General features: G+C 40.7%; 1 protein-coding gene across 2 annotated transcripts in view; it reads left to right on the top strand.

The window, feature by feature from the left end:
* Positions 1–412: 412 nt before the first annotated feature.
* Positions 413–15,441, top strand: part of LOC131067217 (uncharacterized) — a 154,934-nt gene continuing 139,905 nt past the window's right edge. For both annotated transcript variants that reach the window (XM_058002182.2, XM_058002176.2), the window contains exons 1-2: positions 413–1,260; positions 4,811–4,900. In XM_058002182.2, the coding sequence (XP_057858165.1) occupies positions 1,010–1,260; positions 4,811–4,900 (341 nt within the window). In that variant the 5' untranslated portion in view covers positions 413–1,009. The remainder of the gene's footprint in view (positions 1,261–4,810; positions 4,901–15,441) is intronic.

The raw sequence follows: 15,441 nt of genomic DNA, 5'->3' as shown, positions 1-15,441 counted from the left end.
CCCACAACCTAAAAGTGTTTCCATTTTGTTAGTTGGAAAGAGAGTCAACACACCACTCTCCAGGCTGCAATTCATCTTGACAACAATCTTAAAGAATAATAGAAGGAAATGATTTGTATCTTTTACATGGCATAGGCAAATGAATTTGAGAAGCATTTTATTTTAGAGCGTGAAATTTACTATGATATTTAGATCAAGTATACAAACTATTTCACTCCAAGATTTATTTGAAGATATAAGATTTAGAAAATAGAAAAATCTATAATATTTTGAAAAACATAAGATCGAGAAAATAGAAAAACCCATGATATTCATTTAACAAAATTGAAAGGTAATAAAAAGGGGTCTACCTACCTGCTTACCCCATAAACTGCAGTTTCTCATAGGGGAAAAGCTTTTGGCCTAACAAGATTCACATGGTGTTTTTAAAAACGGGGAGGGTAGGAATAATGTGAGCCAATCAAAAATACCAAATCTGACGGGCTCTGATCACTTTCAGAGTCTTGCATCGGTACAGAAAACTAACAGTCGTCGATCCTGCAAGCTAGATCGCTCCTCCTCGGCAATATCAATTTATTTTCTTCTATATTATAATGAGGGATTCGAAGGAGATCCTCAGTAGTTAGCCTGAATTTGTTTCTTTTTGTACACTCAATTGTTGGAATTAATGCTATGGGGCTAACATTCACGTAAAACCAATACCACTGCACTTTTCCAATCACACGTCATCGAACCATTTGGACTTTTTGGACTATATAACACATTTCCACAGCCTTCTTAACCTTTGCAACCAAGGCCAGGACTGCGCGTGAGCCAAAACATGCAGGAAAAAACACCATATATTTTATTCAACAATCCTTGGCCCAGATAATCCCAAAAACACCCAACAATTGTTTTCATCACATGTTGGCAGCAGTCCTGGGAAACACGGGGATACTCTTTATTTGACTTCTAGCTTGAGCCAAAAACATCTGCGCAATCTGTAACAACCAAGAACAATTTGATTATAATGGACTGTGTTAATGAATTGAACGCCTTGGAGCCTATTGTGATAATTAGAGCAGCTCTGAATATGTCCTTCTGGTACTATGTTCTTGGGCTGGTGTTAATTATGGGTTATGTGGTGTATAATTTTGTTGAAATTCATTTGATTGGGGATCTGTTGTTTGGCATTGGGAGAAACTCTGTAAGAGTAATCTGTGATCCAGCTTCCGAAATTGCAACTCAGGTGCTGTCCAAGTGTCAAATCCTCAGGGGAAGGTAGGGATTCCAGGACCCAGAGTTTTGTTTTCAATTGTTTCTTCATTTTATACAAGCAGCATTTTAATTTTTAATGATACCCGATTGGAAATACACAAACACAAGTGAGAAAAACTCGTCCTTTTCTGCTAGCTAATTTAAGACCAAACTTATTTGATGAATAGGATTGTTGATTTTATATATTTGCTCATGATGCAAAGACTTTTTTAATATTAAGTCATCTAAATTTTGTTTGATCATACCCTTTTGAAGGTAATTTTTCTCTGCTATTTAAATTGACGGCTGAAGATTTTTGATTTTATTTATATTGTGTATTCATTCACGTCAAACACCTATCATATATTATTTTTGTCAAACATCTCTGACATAAATCGGGCTAATTGCAACTGGATATATGTGATTAGGTTATACCTTGTTTGGTTTATTGCCTCTTTCTGTCAAGCAATCTGATAGCATGAATGAGGCTGAATTTGACTAGATAATTGTGGCCAACGCTTGCTTTTCTCTGCTATTAAAATTTAAGATCAAACTTGTTTTTTTCTGCTAGGTAAAAAAAGCACTAGCTTGTTTTAGTGATTTTATGTTTTTGTCAAACAATTTTGATGATATAAATGAAGCTGAATTCAACCAGATATAAGTTAAGGTCAAACTTGTCTTATTGATTACCTCTTGCTGTCAGCCAATTCTGATGACATAAACGATGTTGAATTTGATTGAATATTTGTCTCTAAGACCTTTTTTCTACCAGTGAAATTAAAATCAAACTTGATTGAGTGCTTGCTTTTTACTGTTGAGCAATGCTGATGATATAAATTAATCTGATAATGGCTAGGTTTAAATGATTAAGGCCTGCTTTCTTTTGCTAGTTAAATTTAATAATATCAATTGATTTTGTATATTTGTGAGCTAATTCTGATTACATATATAAGGCTGAATTTGACTGGATAAATGTCTGCTTTCTCGTTTCTATTTTCCTAGAATGGACTAGGCCTATACTTATTCTATCTTGATTCTTTCCACAAACAAACTTGTCAAGAGCGCCCTTGAATGAAATGTAGTGTCATTGTTGCAAGTCTTCTCCTTCTTAATCGGTTGGTTCCCTGTCAATGTAAACAATGAAGGATGCTGGAGTATGTCAGGTCCCTCTCAGAGGCAAGCTCTACAAGTAGATCCTTCCATTGAACCATTAGTATGCATGAATCTTTTTTCCTGTTCTTTTATCTCTTGGATTCAAGATGCGTTCAGTTATAAAATTCAACATTCCTTCCTCATCAAGGGGAGGCAAGTCTGGGAATCCATCCAATTTTGATCAATATTCTTTTAATTAGACACATGGAATATGTTATGTACACTAATGGTAGTGGGTAACTAGAGAGTATAGGGCCAGAGCTACTTGTACAACTTGTTGATAAATTATGACCAGACCATAATACACAGAAGAAAGTTTCTATGATGCCTCCTTCCTTAGTTTGGCCTGTCTATTAGAATATAATTAAAGGAAAATGGTAAAACCTGATCTCCAATTGCAATTTCCGTTAATGAGTAATGTTGGTCTTTCTATTACTCCATACTATCTCGTGTTGTTTGCAGATTATCCTCTAGAACCTATAAGATCTGCTGTTGCTGTAGAATGAAAACTTCAATTGCTGGTACTTTGGTGTCCCAGGTATCTCAACAATGAAGATTGACTAATCATATAAAAAGCATCAAATAGTGCTATGGCAATGGACATTTGATGTGTGTTGTTATATCAAATTTCTACCAAGTGCGATTATTGAAGCCATGCAATGTGTAAATTGGTTACATGATTCTGTAGACAACCATCAAGGTCTTATGCACAACCTCCGTTTGCTTATTAGCTAGAGGCTGGAAGTTGGTACCGAATGATAACTTGATGCCAAGTAATAACTGAATTTACTTATTAGTTTCCTGAACATCTAAACATGATGATGCCAATCATGCTTAGTTTCTTCTGAAGTGTAGCAATGCAAGCTAAATTTTATTGAAATCAGTCATTGCGTCAATCTGAAAATGGACATTGAGTCTCTGGATTAATGCAACTTTTCTTTACCCATCAAATCTAGGGAGTTGTTTTCAACACTAGGACAGTTATGAATTCCCTGGCGTGCATGTCCGGTACCTTTTCTTATTGCATAATATACTTGGAAATTATAGTTCTATCTGAAGTCATCATTAATGACCATATAGCTCTCCTCACCTTCTAATTGCATCTTTGTGACAATCCCTTGCATCTGTTTTGCATTCCTTTCTATAAGAGGAGGAGGAAATTGTTGAAGTTCAAAAGAAGTGATCTTTCCTAATGACCATGCAATGTTTCTTATCTATGTGAAAAGTTATGAGATGAAAATAATTTATTGCATCTACAGTGATGTAGTTGTTGCATGGTCTGTGTCATCTTTCACAATTCCCTGCTCATATTATCCTTATTCAGAAACAAAGGCTGGAAACCGTCTTTCTTAACCTGTTTTAGGACTTTTTCATTGCTTCTTTGCTCTGAATTCTCTTGGGTACTATCTATAGCTTCACAGGCTGGCAGAATTCCAGCTCTGATAACAATGAAATAAATTAAACCAAAGTATGGAATTTCTGGAAACAAGATTCCCTGGGAATGCTGCAGAACAACTCTGGAAACAACACTGTTTGAAAACTCTGCAAAACACATTCTGGAAAGACCAAAACAATTTTTTTCTGCTCCTTGTATGGCTAGTACACAGAGCAGCCAAAGCTCTTGTTAAGCCACTTCTGTATACAAAGACACATTGTTCTTCAGCATATTAAATGCTTCTTCAAACAATTTGCACAATCTGCATACCAGAAAATAAATGCTAATTACAATAAGATTCACAATACTTTTAGACCAGGATGCCTTCTATGTTTAGGCACTCCTCAAGACAGGCTTCCTTCAAGAAAGAACCATCCGTGCTTTATCATCCTAAAATAATCTTTGTCTCGATCATCCTAAAACAATCTTTAGTCTTCAAAGATCATTCTGTGTTGTATTTTATTCTATTTATCCTCAAATAGGTCTATGCTTTATTCTTATTCTGCTTTCTTAGAATAAAACTAATACTTTGTTCTTGTTCAACTCCTTCTCATATCAAGAGTCCTGGGGGAAATGTAGCTGGCAATGTTGTACAAATGAAATGGGGTCTATAAGTGGACAATGCACAATAGTTTGATAAGTTGATAACCTTCCAACAAAAAGATAAGAATATGATTTGAAGGTTTGCCAGTGTGCTCAACTTCAAATATCTTTCTACAGCATTTTTGCCACTAGAAAAGGAACTGGCATGCTTTGACTGCTGGAAAAATCATGAAGCAACGGACTGTCTTATTACCGTATGGATAGCATAGACATTATGCCATGCTGGTGCAGAAAATATGTGAAATATATTAGAAAAATGAAAGAAAATATCATAACAAATATTTTGTTAATATTGTCAGCAATTAAGACATTTCTCAACTGTGATAGCCATGGGTTGTGCCACCGTATTCATATTGTATTGATTGATTTTTGGTGTTGAAACAGGTATTGGCCAACCCCGTGGCTTTGCAGCCCTCATTTGCAAACTGCTTTTCTGCACTTTTTTGGCAACCCACCAGTTTTTGAATACCAAAGGTAAGGAAAATTTTGGTTCTCTTTTTCTTATTGTCTTCTTGAGCAGGAGTTATTGGCTTGTTTAGGTTTAATATAACTATGTAGTGGGTCATTATACCAGTGTTGTGGGACAAATCTTACTTTTTGTAAAAAACAAAGATCTTGATTCATATACTTCATGCTATTTCTCATTGTGGTTGGCATGGAATGTCAACTGAAGCAATCCACTGATTCACATTTCTAGTGATAAAGAATTATAAATACTTCTAAGAGGGATATTTAGAAAAATGAAACTTTAATTGGACAATAACTTGATTCCTTTGGTGGAGAAGAAAACAGCAAGCCATCTCCATAGGTGGAAATGAGTTTTCGTTATCCTTTACATTTTGAGAATAGAGGGATGTGTTGATGTGTTTTTTATGCACTTAATACATAGAATAAAATGCCAAGTATTTTATCCTCTCTTGAACAAAATCCTCTTAAATTCTAAGCTACGTGATCATATGAGGTAACTTCGAGGTTTATACTATCAAGTCTTGATGTGTGGATAACTCAATGGTTTGATGTGATATTGCTGGAATCACAAGGGAGATTTACGTTGAACATGAACGTTGCTGGAACATGAAGACTTAGTTAACTTGAAAAACAAATAGCAAAAGAAAGCTAATCTAATCCTAAGAATGTAGGAACTAATTGTTAATTAGGTGTGACCAAACCAAGCTTTGTTTCACCATCAAGGAACAACTACACAAAACTAGTGCAATCTCCTAAGGATAAATGAATGATTTTTCATATCACCAATGCACATCAACCACACAAACAATGAGCATGAAGTAATAGAAGTTAAGCTTTCACACAAGTTCAGTCGACTACGCACTGCAATTTGTAATCAACAAATTACAAGTAGTATGAACATTAGGTACACCATTCATCAACAATGAATCTTCCATTCATCTAACCAACTTTAAAGCAAATGAGAAGTAAAGACCATGCAATATGTTGAATTAGCATAGAGAATTCACCATAACTTCAATGAAAACAATATGTCCCTTACAACAAGATCTTGGCAACAATCTTTGCCTTCTCCTCCTATTCTAACTTCTACTCTAATTTCTAATTCCTAATTGTTAACCTTTACAAATGAGAGCACTGAGCCTTATATAGAGAGCTCATTACATTTCAATGGCTCAAATTGATTCTCAAATTAATGGCAGAGATTTTACAATAAAACCTTAATTAGGGTTTGTTACAACTTCCTTCCTTCTTGACCAATGAAACAATTACAATGAATTGGACACGTGTCCATCTTTGATTGTGCTTCAATAAAGAATGAGGTTAAGTATGTTGTCGGGTAATTATGTCATATTGTAATTAGAACGTTACGTGTGTTAAGGGTCAGTGGTTACGTGACAGTTGTCGGCAGTTGGCACCGGACAACCTACATCGACACCTATATATATGTACTTGGTTTCCTATTTCAGTGTGTAGATATTGCCGAAGAAAGTAATGTTTGAATGTACTGGCATTTGGCATTAATGAATACATACATCCGAGTTCTTTTGTTTACTTGCATTGCTGTATACTATCATATTTCCTACATTTCTGTACTATTATACACTGTTGAACACACACACCCCTCGGGGGAAAACATCTGGCGCCATTGCCAAATTGAACTCGGAATGACGGGAACATACTACATGGCACGATGATAATGGGACAACCAGTGAGCGAGTGGACCAGTAGCCATCCCGAGGAAGAGCTGACGGAGTTGTTTGAAGGAAAGGGACCACTAACAAGGGATTTCGCCTACATTCTACAGGCATCCATCAAAACTTACGTACGAAGGGAGGCCACGAACGAGGATGTCCCTGAGAGTGCAGCGTGGAGTGCCCTTGGCGTAAGTTCGGCCGTAAATTGGTTGATGAACAACTTGCCTAGCTTGTTGGCACAGGCGTTCCTTGCTCTCCAAACTCGCTAGGAAGAAACCTACCGCGAGACCCGTTGACAACAAATTTTGTAGCAATTTGAAGAAAGGAGTCGACGAGAGGAGGAGGAACGTGATGAAAGCCGTCGACGAACCTTCAACCCCACAGAAAGAAGGAATTGATGCTCATGACGCTAAATAAGGATAGAACCTGTGTGCTGAAGGAGGAAGAAGACACGCATGAGGCAGCCGCGAGGACGCTGAGGTTAGAACAACAAGCAGAACGTCGACAACGACTGAAGAAACTTGCGGAAGAAAGCACAATCGGCAATGATGGCTCGAGTGCTGAGGGCCAAGTTTTTCGTACTAATAGAAACCACCAGGAAGCGGTTGGGGGACCTTTCCCTGACATTGGAAGAGATTGGTGACGGGAGTACGGTAGAGCCGTACATGCCATATAGAGGTGCCGAGACCAAGAAGGAAGAGGAGATAGAGACCGAGAACAGAGAGGCGGAGGATACTGATGCGAGCGAAGGTGTCAGGAGGACACAAGGTCATGGTAGTAGAAGCAATCTATTTGGTGCAGGCTCATCACACCCCGGTAGTCAGAGCAACTTGGTGGGACCCAATAGACCAAATCTAGACGGAGTATCTTCGGGAGGACCAGTGTCTAGAGGAGTTCCTGGAGGGTCAAGTTCAAGTTTTGAAAGGCAGACTGGGCCGCCGCTAAGGAATGTGATGGCGAATCAGCAAAAATTGCCCAAGTTCAACGGAGACGGGAAATAAGACCCGGTATGACATTGCCGTACATGTGAAACAATCTGGTCTGCCAATGGCGTGGCCGACAGGGCGGAATGGGTGGTGCAATTCCCCGCAACCCTACGAGGAGTAGCCATCGATTGGTACTCGGATGATGATAAAACTAAGCTGGCAACTTGGGATGGCAACTTGGGATGAATTACACAAAGCCTTTGAAACAGAGTTTCGACTCCTCAGAGACGACAATGAAATCGTGGCAGAAATCCTGAGTACCAAGCAAGGGAAAAGTGAGACCATCCGAGCATATAGCCGACACTTGAAGGAATTGCTGGGAAAAATGGACAACCAACCCGGTGATGGATTGAAGAAAAGGTGGTTTGTGGAGGGTTTGAAGTCGTCACTTAGAAGCAAAATGAAAATTGTAGCACCTTCCTACAAAGATGCCTATAATTGGGCAATGGACCTGGAAAGTGAAGGAAAGACATCTAGGAAGAAGAAAGACAAATCCTCTGGGGAGGAGGACTCCTTCGACGGAAGTGGTAGCGACGAGGGGTTGAGCAAGAAAGTGCAAGCCCTTCAGAAGGATATGCATCACATGATGAAGGAATTCAAAAGTATGAAGAGAAGCACCAACAAAAACGAGGAAGTGTGGTGCGCGAAATGTAAGGAGGAAGGTCATACAAAAGGCTCTTGTCCTAAAAAGGCCTTTTGCGACATTTGCCAAGTGTTGAGACACTCCACCAAAGAATGTCCCTACAACATGAAGACACGAGGAAATTAGGTGCTCTTCACCTAGGAGCAGCGGTCACCCTCCGCTACAACAGGCACATCGCAGCCTCAAGCCAACACCACGACATCATCTGGCGGTTACAGAGGTAATCGAAGGGGAGGAAGAGGCAACAATAATAATAGCAATAACCGGAGTCGAATGCAGTATGATGCCAAAGGACGACCGATGATTCAGTGTCGGGCCTGCAACCAGTGGGGACACTTTGCCGGGATTGCCAGAAAGGGGAGACACCACAAAACTTGTGCAGATGTTGTGGTCTTGGGGAGACCATGATGACACAAATTGCCCCAAGCTAGGGGTTAATCTTCTCAATATTGAGAAGACTGGTGATAAAGAAGTACTGGCAATCACCCGTGCTCAGACCAAGAAGGCCACTTATCCCGATCCCTGTACGAAGGAGAGATTACGGGAGGCAAAGGCCAACATTGAGCGGGAAATGACGACAAAACGATGGAAAATGTAGAGGTGGTGAGTACATCCCGTATTGAAGCGGAAAAGAACATAATTGGGGAAGTCTTGTAGATGGAGGTGCCGATAAGGGTGAAGGACCTTCTAGACACAATGCCGCAGTCACCGCCATTTTTAGTACCATACAAAGCATCGCACACGCACCTTCGGGTGGGTTCGGGTGCGACCTAGACGGAAGTCCCGGTCAGCCCCTCGGTTGATCCAATGTTGTTGGCCTTAAATAGTGGTCGACATCCCGCAGTAGTGGAAATGGGAATCCTCGGGGCTATCCTCAAGGACACCATCGTGGATGAAGGTTCTGGGGTGAATGTGTTGCCGGAGGATACATGGAAGAAGCTCGAGAAGTCAACACTATGGCCACCCACATTCAATTTGGTGAGAGCAGACCAACACGGTATCAAGCCACTCGGCACCCTGATGGCCTAGCCCGTGACCATTGGCACACAACCCTTCCTACTGGATTTTGTGGTAATCCCACTTAAAAAGAAGGGCTATGACGCCATCTTAGGGAGAGGGTGGCTGGTCACAACAAAAGTGAACCACAATTGGAAAAAGAACACCCTTTCCATGGAGAACAGGGGGCGGAAATACATCATGGATCTGAGGACCTAGGTTGTCGGCGAGGAGTTTGCATCATTCGACTTTGATTCAGAGGACTCAAACAGATGGGAGTGGGATTCCTATGAAGGCAAAGACGAGATGGAACCAAACAATGAAGGAGTGCTTGAACTCGATGGCTGCTCAGAAGATGACATCTGCTCATTGAATGGACTCTTCCACTGGCAAATGGAAGATTATGAAGTATTCCACCCTGCGTGTCACATGCTGCAAATTGAAGAAGAGCCAGGTGAGAAAGATGAGTTCCTGCCAGAATACAGGGTTTATAAGGAGGGAGACGCCAAAGTAAATGATGTTCCGGCGTACGAGTTTTCAAAGGATAGACCAATGAGGTACGAAGACCCCACCGTGAAAGAGACGAACTTAGGAGACACTGCCACCCCTCGAAATATCTGGGTAGTGTTGTGACATATTCACACATCGCCCCATTGCAAATGGGGACCCCTACTTTTTTTGCTTTTTGGGGTTTGTTTTCTAGGTCTTTTAGGGTTTTGCCTGTTAGCCTTTGCAGGATGAGTGCTGTCGAGGGGATCGTTGGATTACAGGCTTTGCTTGAGCCAGGGTGAGTCCACAGGGCCCCAGAATTAGGGTTTCTTTGAGAGTCTTCCTTAGGGCTTGATTTTGCTCTCGTTGCTAATTGTGTCTTGCTTTGTGAGTGAGTATCATTCTTGACGGTCCGAGCTAGGTCAAGTTGGTGAGTGATGAAGTCTGGAATGTCATCCTGATCTTCAAATGCCCTGAAATTTGGCTAAGTCTGGAATGTCCTGATCCTGAAATTTGGCTAAGTCTGGAATGTCCTGATCCTGAAATTTGGCTAAGTCTGGAATGTCCTGATCCTGAAATTTGACTAAGTCTGGAAAACTGAAGAATCCTCCAAAAACTAGATTTTGCAATATAACTCCTGGAGGTTCGAAACCACCCTCAAACATCCTGGAAGTATATATGGAATATAACTTAAAGTATAAGAAAGAAGAAATACTTAAATGTTATATTCCATAAAATGATCCTGATGGATAGACCAAAATGTCAAATTTCGCTTCTGACCCTTCCAAAGGGTCCAAAGCGAATTTCGCTCCTGACCCTTCCAAAGGGTCCACAGCGAAATTCTCCATAAGACATTCTACTTTGACCAAAACCTAGAACTAATGTATTCCTAGGCTTGAATGAAGGCAAAAGCACTTGTTTGAATGGAGAAATGCGAAAAAATGAAGTCAGGATCATGGCCTAAGGTGAATTTCACTCCTGACCCTTCCAAAGGGTCCAGAGCGAAATTCATATTTCCTCTATTTTTCTCCTTAGCTTGACCAAGTTTGTAGACTTTTGAGGCATAATTGAGAAGGTTTGATGCAACTTTGCCTTGGAGAAGAGATTTTAGACCTTGGGATGATGGATTCTAGCCTGGGAGAGGAATTTCGCTCCTAACCCTTCCAAAGGGTCCAGAGCGAAAATCCTTATAACCCTCATTTTCCTTCCTTGTTTTGGATGGGCGTTGGTTTATTAGGCATTTTGTGTGAGTCTTGATGTGTTCTTGCCTTGAGAAGTGTTTTGAAAAGTGAGGATCTTGTCCAAAAATTAGGAATTTCGCTCCTGACCCTTCCAAAGGGTCCAGAATGAAATTCACTATAATCCTCATTTGCTTCCTTGTTTTGGATACCAACCTTGTTCCATGGGCGAATTTGGGAAGGAAATAACATGTCTCTGCCTTTTGAGGTGATGGAACGTAGAAATGTGAAGGATTTTGGCCAAGATTAGGAATTTCGCTCTTGACCCTTCCAAAGGGTCCAGAGCGAAATTCACTATAATCCTCATTTGCTACCTTGGATGGGCTTAAAACCTTGTTCCTCAAGTGGAAAGCAATCTATATGTGCCTCCAGGAGAAGATTGAAGTTTGAAAAATGAGCAATTAAAGCCTAAATCAAGATTTTCGCTCCTGACCCTTCCAAAGGGTCCAGAGCGAAAATCAACCTAAGACTCATTTCTGGCCTTATTTGACCAAATTTTGATTTGCAAGGCATTTTGAAGGGAAGAGTAGACATGTTTGGATGTTGGAAATGTTTGAAAGCTTTGAAAAAATGAAGGATTCTAGCCAAGAAGGTGAATTTCGCTCCTGACCCTTCCAAAGGGTCCAGAGCGAAATTCCTTGCAAACCTATTCTTTTGACCTTGTTTTGGCTTAAGACCTTATCCCTTGGGTGAAGGATGATGTTTAGTTACCTCTTGAGGTGATTTTGAGTTGGAAAAAGGAAGAATCAAGCCCAAATCATGATTTTCGCTCTTGACCCTTCCAAAGGGTCCAGAGCAAAAATCCTCAAAAATCCTCCTAGACCTCACTTCTTTCCCAATTTGACCAAATTGTGATGTCCAAAGCATGTTGAAAGGGGAAATGGACATGATCTTGCCTTTGAGAGTGTTTGGAAGTTATGAAAATGAAGGATTTTAGCCAGGAAAGGAAATTTCGCTCTTGACCCTTCCAAAGGGTCCAGAGCGAAATTCCTTATAAGCCTACTTTTTGACCTTTCTTGGACATGAAACCTTGTTCCTAGGGCAATGAAGGATGAGATTCTACCTTGCAAAGAAGTTTCAAGTTGAAAGAATGATGATTTTGGGTCAAGAATGAGATTTTCGCTTCTGACCCTTCCAAAGGGTCCAGAGCGAAATTTTTAAGATCACCCTTTTTTCCTTGCAAATCAAGTCAAGATTTTGGTTTTTATGACCTAGAGAGGAGTGAGGCAAGGTGTTCTAAGTCTTGGAGGTGATTTGAAGTTGAAAGGATGGTGAAATAGCCCTAAAACAAGATTTTCGCTCCTGACCCTTCCAAAGGGTCCAGATCGAAAATCCTAAAATCTACCTATTCCTTTCAAATTTATGCTAAGCTATGCCTAGAGCAAGGTAAAAGATGCCCTTGTGATTGCCCTTAAGTCGATGGTTGTCTCCAGAAGTGATGATTTTAGGCTAGAAGAGGAAATTCGCTCTTGACCCTTCCAAAGGGTCCAGGGCGAAAATCCTTCAATCACCTATTTTGCCTTGCAAAATCAAGATAAACTTGGGTTGGATGATAGAAGAAAAGTGTTTCCTTGCCTTGTGAGGTGGATTGAAGTTGAAATGATGAAAAAAAATGAGCTACAAATAAGAAATTCGCTCTTGACCCTTCCAAAGGGTCCAGAGCGAAAAACACTAAAACCATCCTTTTCTCCAAATTTTGTACTAAGTCAGGCCTGGACTAGGGTGAGAAAAGCTATTTGGAATGCCTTGGAAAGATGTTTGACCTTCAAAAATGTGAATTTTGAGCTAAAGTTGGAATTTCGCTCCTGATCCTTCCAAAGGGTCCAGGGCGAAATTCTTATAGGGTTTGTTCCTGGAGAAAATCTTGGGCAAGTTTCATGTTAATATCTTTTTGTTGATGATTTAAGTTGAAAATGCTATGTTGAAATGAATTTATATTGTGTCCTTAATCATCTTTTGGTTTGTTTTGGCAGATGAAAGAAGACCAGGCCAAGACAAGGACGACCTTCTCCAACCCAGCCTCATCAAGGACGACCTCTTCCAGTCCAACATTCCAAGGGAGGTACATCATCCATCCTGCACATCAAAGACAAAGGAGGTTAGAGCGAGGGTCCGTTGGAGAAGCATACAGTTTCAGAAGAGTTAACTAAAGTTAGCTTCTTAGCATCACCAAATTGAACATCAATCAAGTGTCGGACAAGGTGGCGTCCCAGTCATCACTCCTCCATGTCGGATTGGTCCACCCCAGCATGTCCAGATTCAATGTACCTGGCTCATCAAAATGGCACAAACTTCGGTGTACCTACCCTGGTTATCCATTGGTCGAATATTCCAAAAAGACATGTGTCCAAATAATGCAATTATTTCATTGGTCAGAATTAAGTTTGTTGTAACAAACCCTAATTAGGGTTTCATTGGTAAATCTTGGCCATTGATCTCAAATTGATATGAGCCATCGAATTGTATTGAGGGCACTATATAAGCCCTGGCTCCTCATTTGTAAAGGGTAATAGTTAGTCAATGGTTAGCTAATAGGTAATAGTTAGTCAATAATAGCTAATAGTTAATAGTTAGTAATATAGGACAAAATAGTAGAATAGCAATTAGAGTAGATTAAGAAGAGAAGGCAAGACATTGTTGCCTTAATTGTAAAGACTTCTTTTCATTGAAGATATGGTGGAATATGTTGTTTCTTTGCAATGTGCATGGTCTCTTGTTGAATCTTCATTTTTGATGATAGATGATTAGATTGAGTGAAGAAAATTGTTGAATGCACCTGTGTGGAATTGTCTAGTCCATACCACTAGCCTCTTACTGATGGTGAGTGCGCCCTGCATGGTCAACTAGCATAAAATGAGCTTAATCTTAAGTCGTTACACGTCTATTGTTCATGCATTATCTTGAATGGTGATCATTGTCAGATGGTGTACGATTTGAACGCATTGGAAGCATCCCTTAGAAGATCGCACTGAGTTGGTGTTGAATTGTTCAACTTGATGGTGAGACCCAGCCCAGTAGGACTCCACCTAGTCATTCATCCATCTTCTCGCATTCTAGTTAGTAGAGTAGACTTCCTGAACCCTACATCTTTTTCCATTTGTTTGTCTTCCAGTTAGTGAATAGGACTTGTGATTCCAGCAAATTAGACGTTCAGGTCATCAAGTGTAAGTCCCTTGTGATTCCAGCAAAATCACATCATACTGCGAAGAGCTTATCCACGAGTAGAGATCCTACATAACAGAACCTTGGAGTTACTTCGACTGATCCTTCGGCGAGATCTTCAGCAGTCGGGAACTTTGTTCAAGAGAGGATAAGGTACCTTTAGGTGTTTTATTCTGTGTTTGGTCGTGTACAAAATACGCATCAAGAGGTAGGAGACGATTGGAGCTCGGTGCTGAAGGCCGTAGCATTCAAAATCTACATGGAATACAAGGACGTGTTCGCTTGGTCCTACAAGGATCTGAAAGGGGTCCCGCCAAAACTGTGCATCCATCGGATACCATTGGTCTCGGGAGCCCAGCCGGTATGGAAGAGGCCATACCGAATGAATAAGAACTATGCGGCCAAGGTGAATGAAGAGATTGAACGGATGCTCGAGGCCGACATCATATTTCGAGTGGAGAGAAGTGAGTGGGTCTCGTTGATTGTGATCTCATTAAAGGAGGCCAACTAGATCCGCATCTACGTGGATTTTTGGTGCCTCAACGTAGTCACCATCAAGGTTCCGTTCCCTATACCTTTCACAGACAACATCCTGGAGGAGGTGGCTGGCCATGAAATGTACTCATTTATGGACGACTTTTTTGGATTACAATTAGATTTCGATAGCTGAGGAGGACAAGTTGAAGACCACCTTTGTGGTGGAGGACGGAGTCTATGCGTACGACCGGATGCCATTCGGGTTGTACAATGCTCCAACAACATTCCAGAGGATAGTCCTTCACATCTTCGATAAGATGTCTGTGGGAAATTTTAAGGCCTTTTTGGATGACTGGTCGATTTTTAGTAGTGAAGACACTCACTTGGTGGCACTGAGAGAGTGCATGGAGAGATGCCGAAGGGCCAGGTTGGCCTTGAATCCGAAGAAATGCAGATTTATGGCACCGCAAGGAAAGTTGCTGGGCCATATTGTTTGTAAAGTTGGATTGAAAACTGACTCGGATAAGGTATGGGTAATTGTGGAGATGGAGTCGCCCATTGATGTGACGGGAGTCAAGTCCTTGGGACATATAGGATACTACTGGAAGTTTATTAAGAAATTTGCCCAACTTTCATTCCCATTGGACAAACTGACAAGAAAGGGCGAACAGGGGGAAGCATTCGAGGTGCTCAAGAGGAGACTGGTGGCCGCACCCATTCTGGCCTATCCAAACTGGGACTGAGAATTCCATGTACATGTGGATGCCTCGAACTATGCAATTGGGGCTACGCTAGCACAAGAAGGGGGACATGGGTTGGATCATCCCATCTATTTTGCCAGTTGGTTGATGTCGAAAGTCGA

This window comes from Cryptomeria japonica, chromosome 5 (assembly GCF_030272615.1).
Source record: "Cryptomeria japonica chromosome 5, Sugi_1.0, whole genome shotgun sequence".
Taxonomy (NCBI): domain Eukaryota; kingdom Viridiplantae; phylum Streptophyta; class Pinopsida; order Cupressales; family Cupressaceae; genus Cryptomeria; species Cryptomeria japonica.
This window is presented reverse-complemented; position numbering and strand designations above follow the sequence as displayed.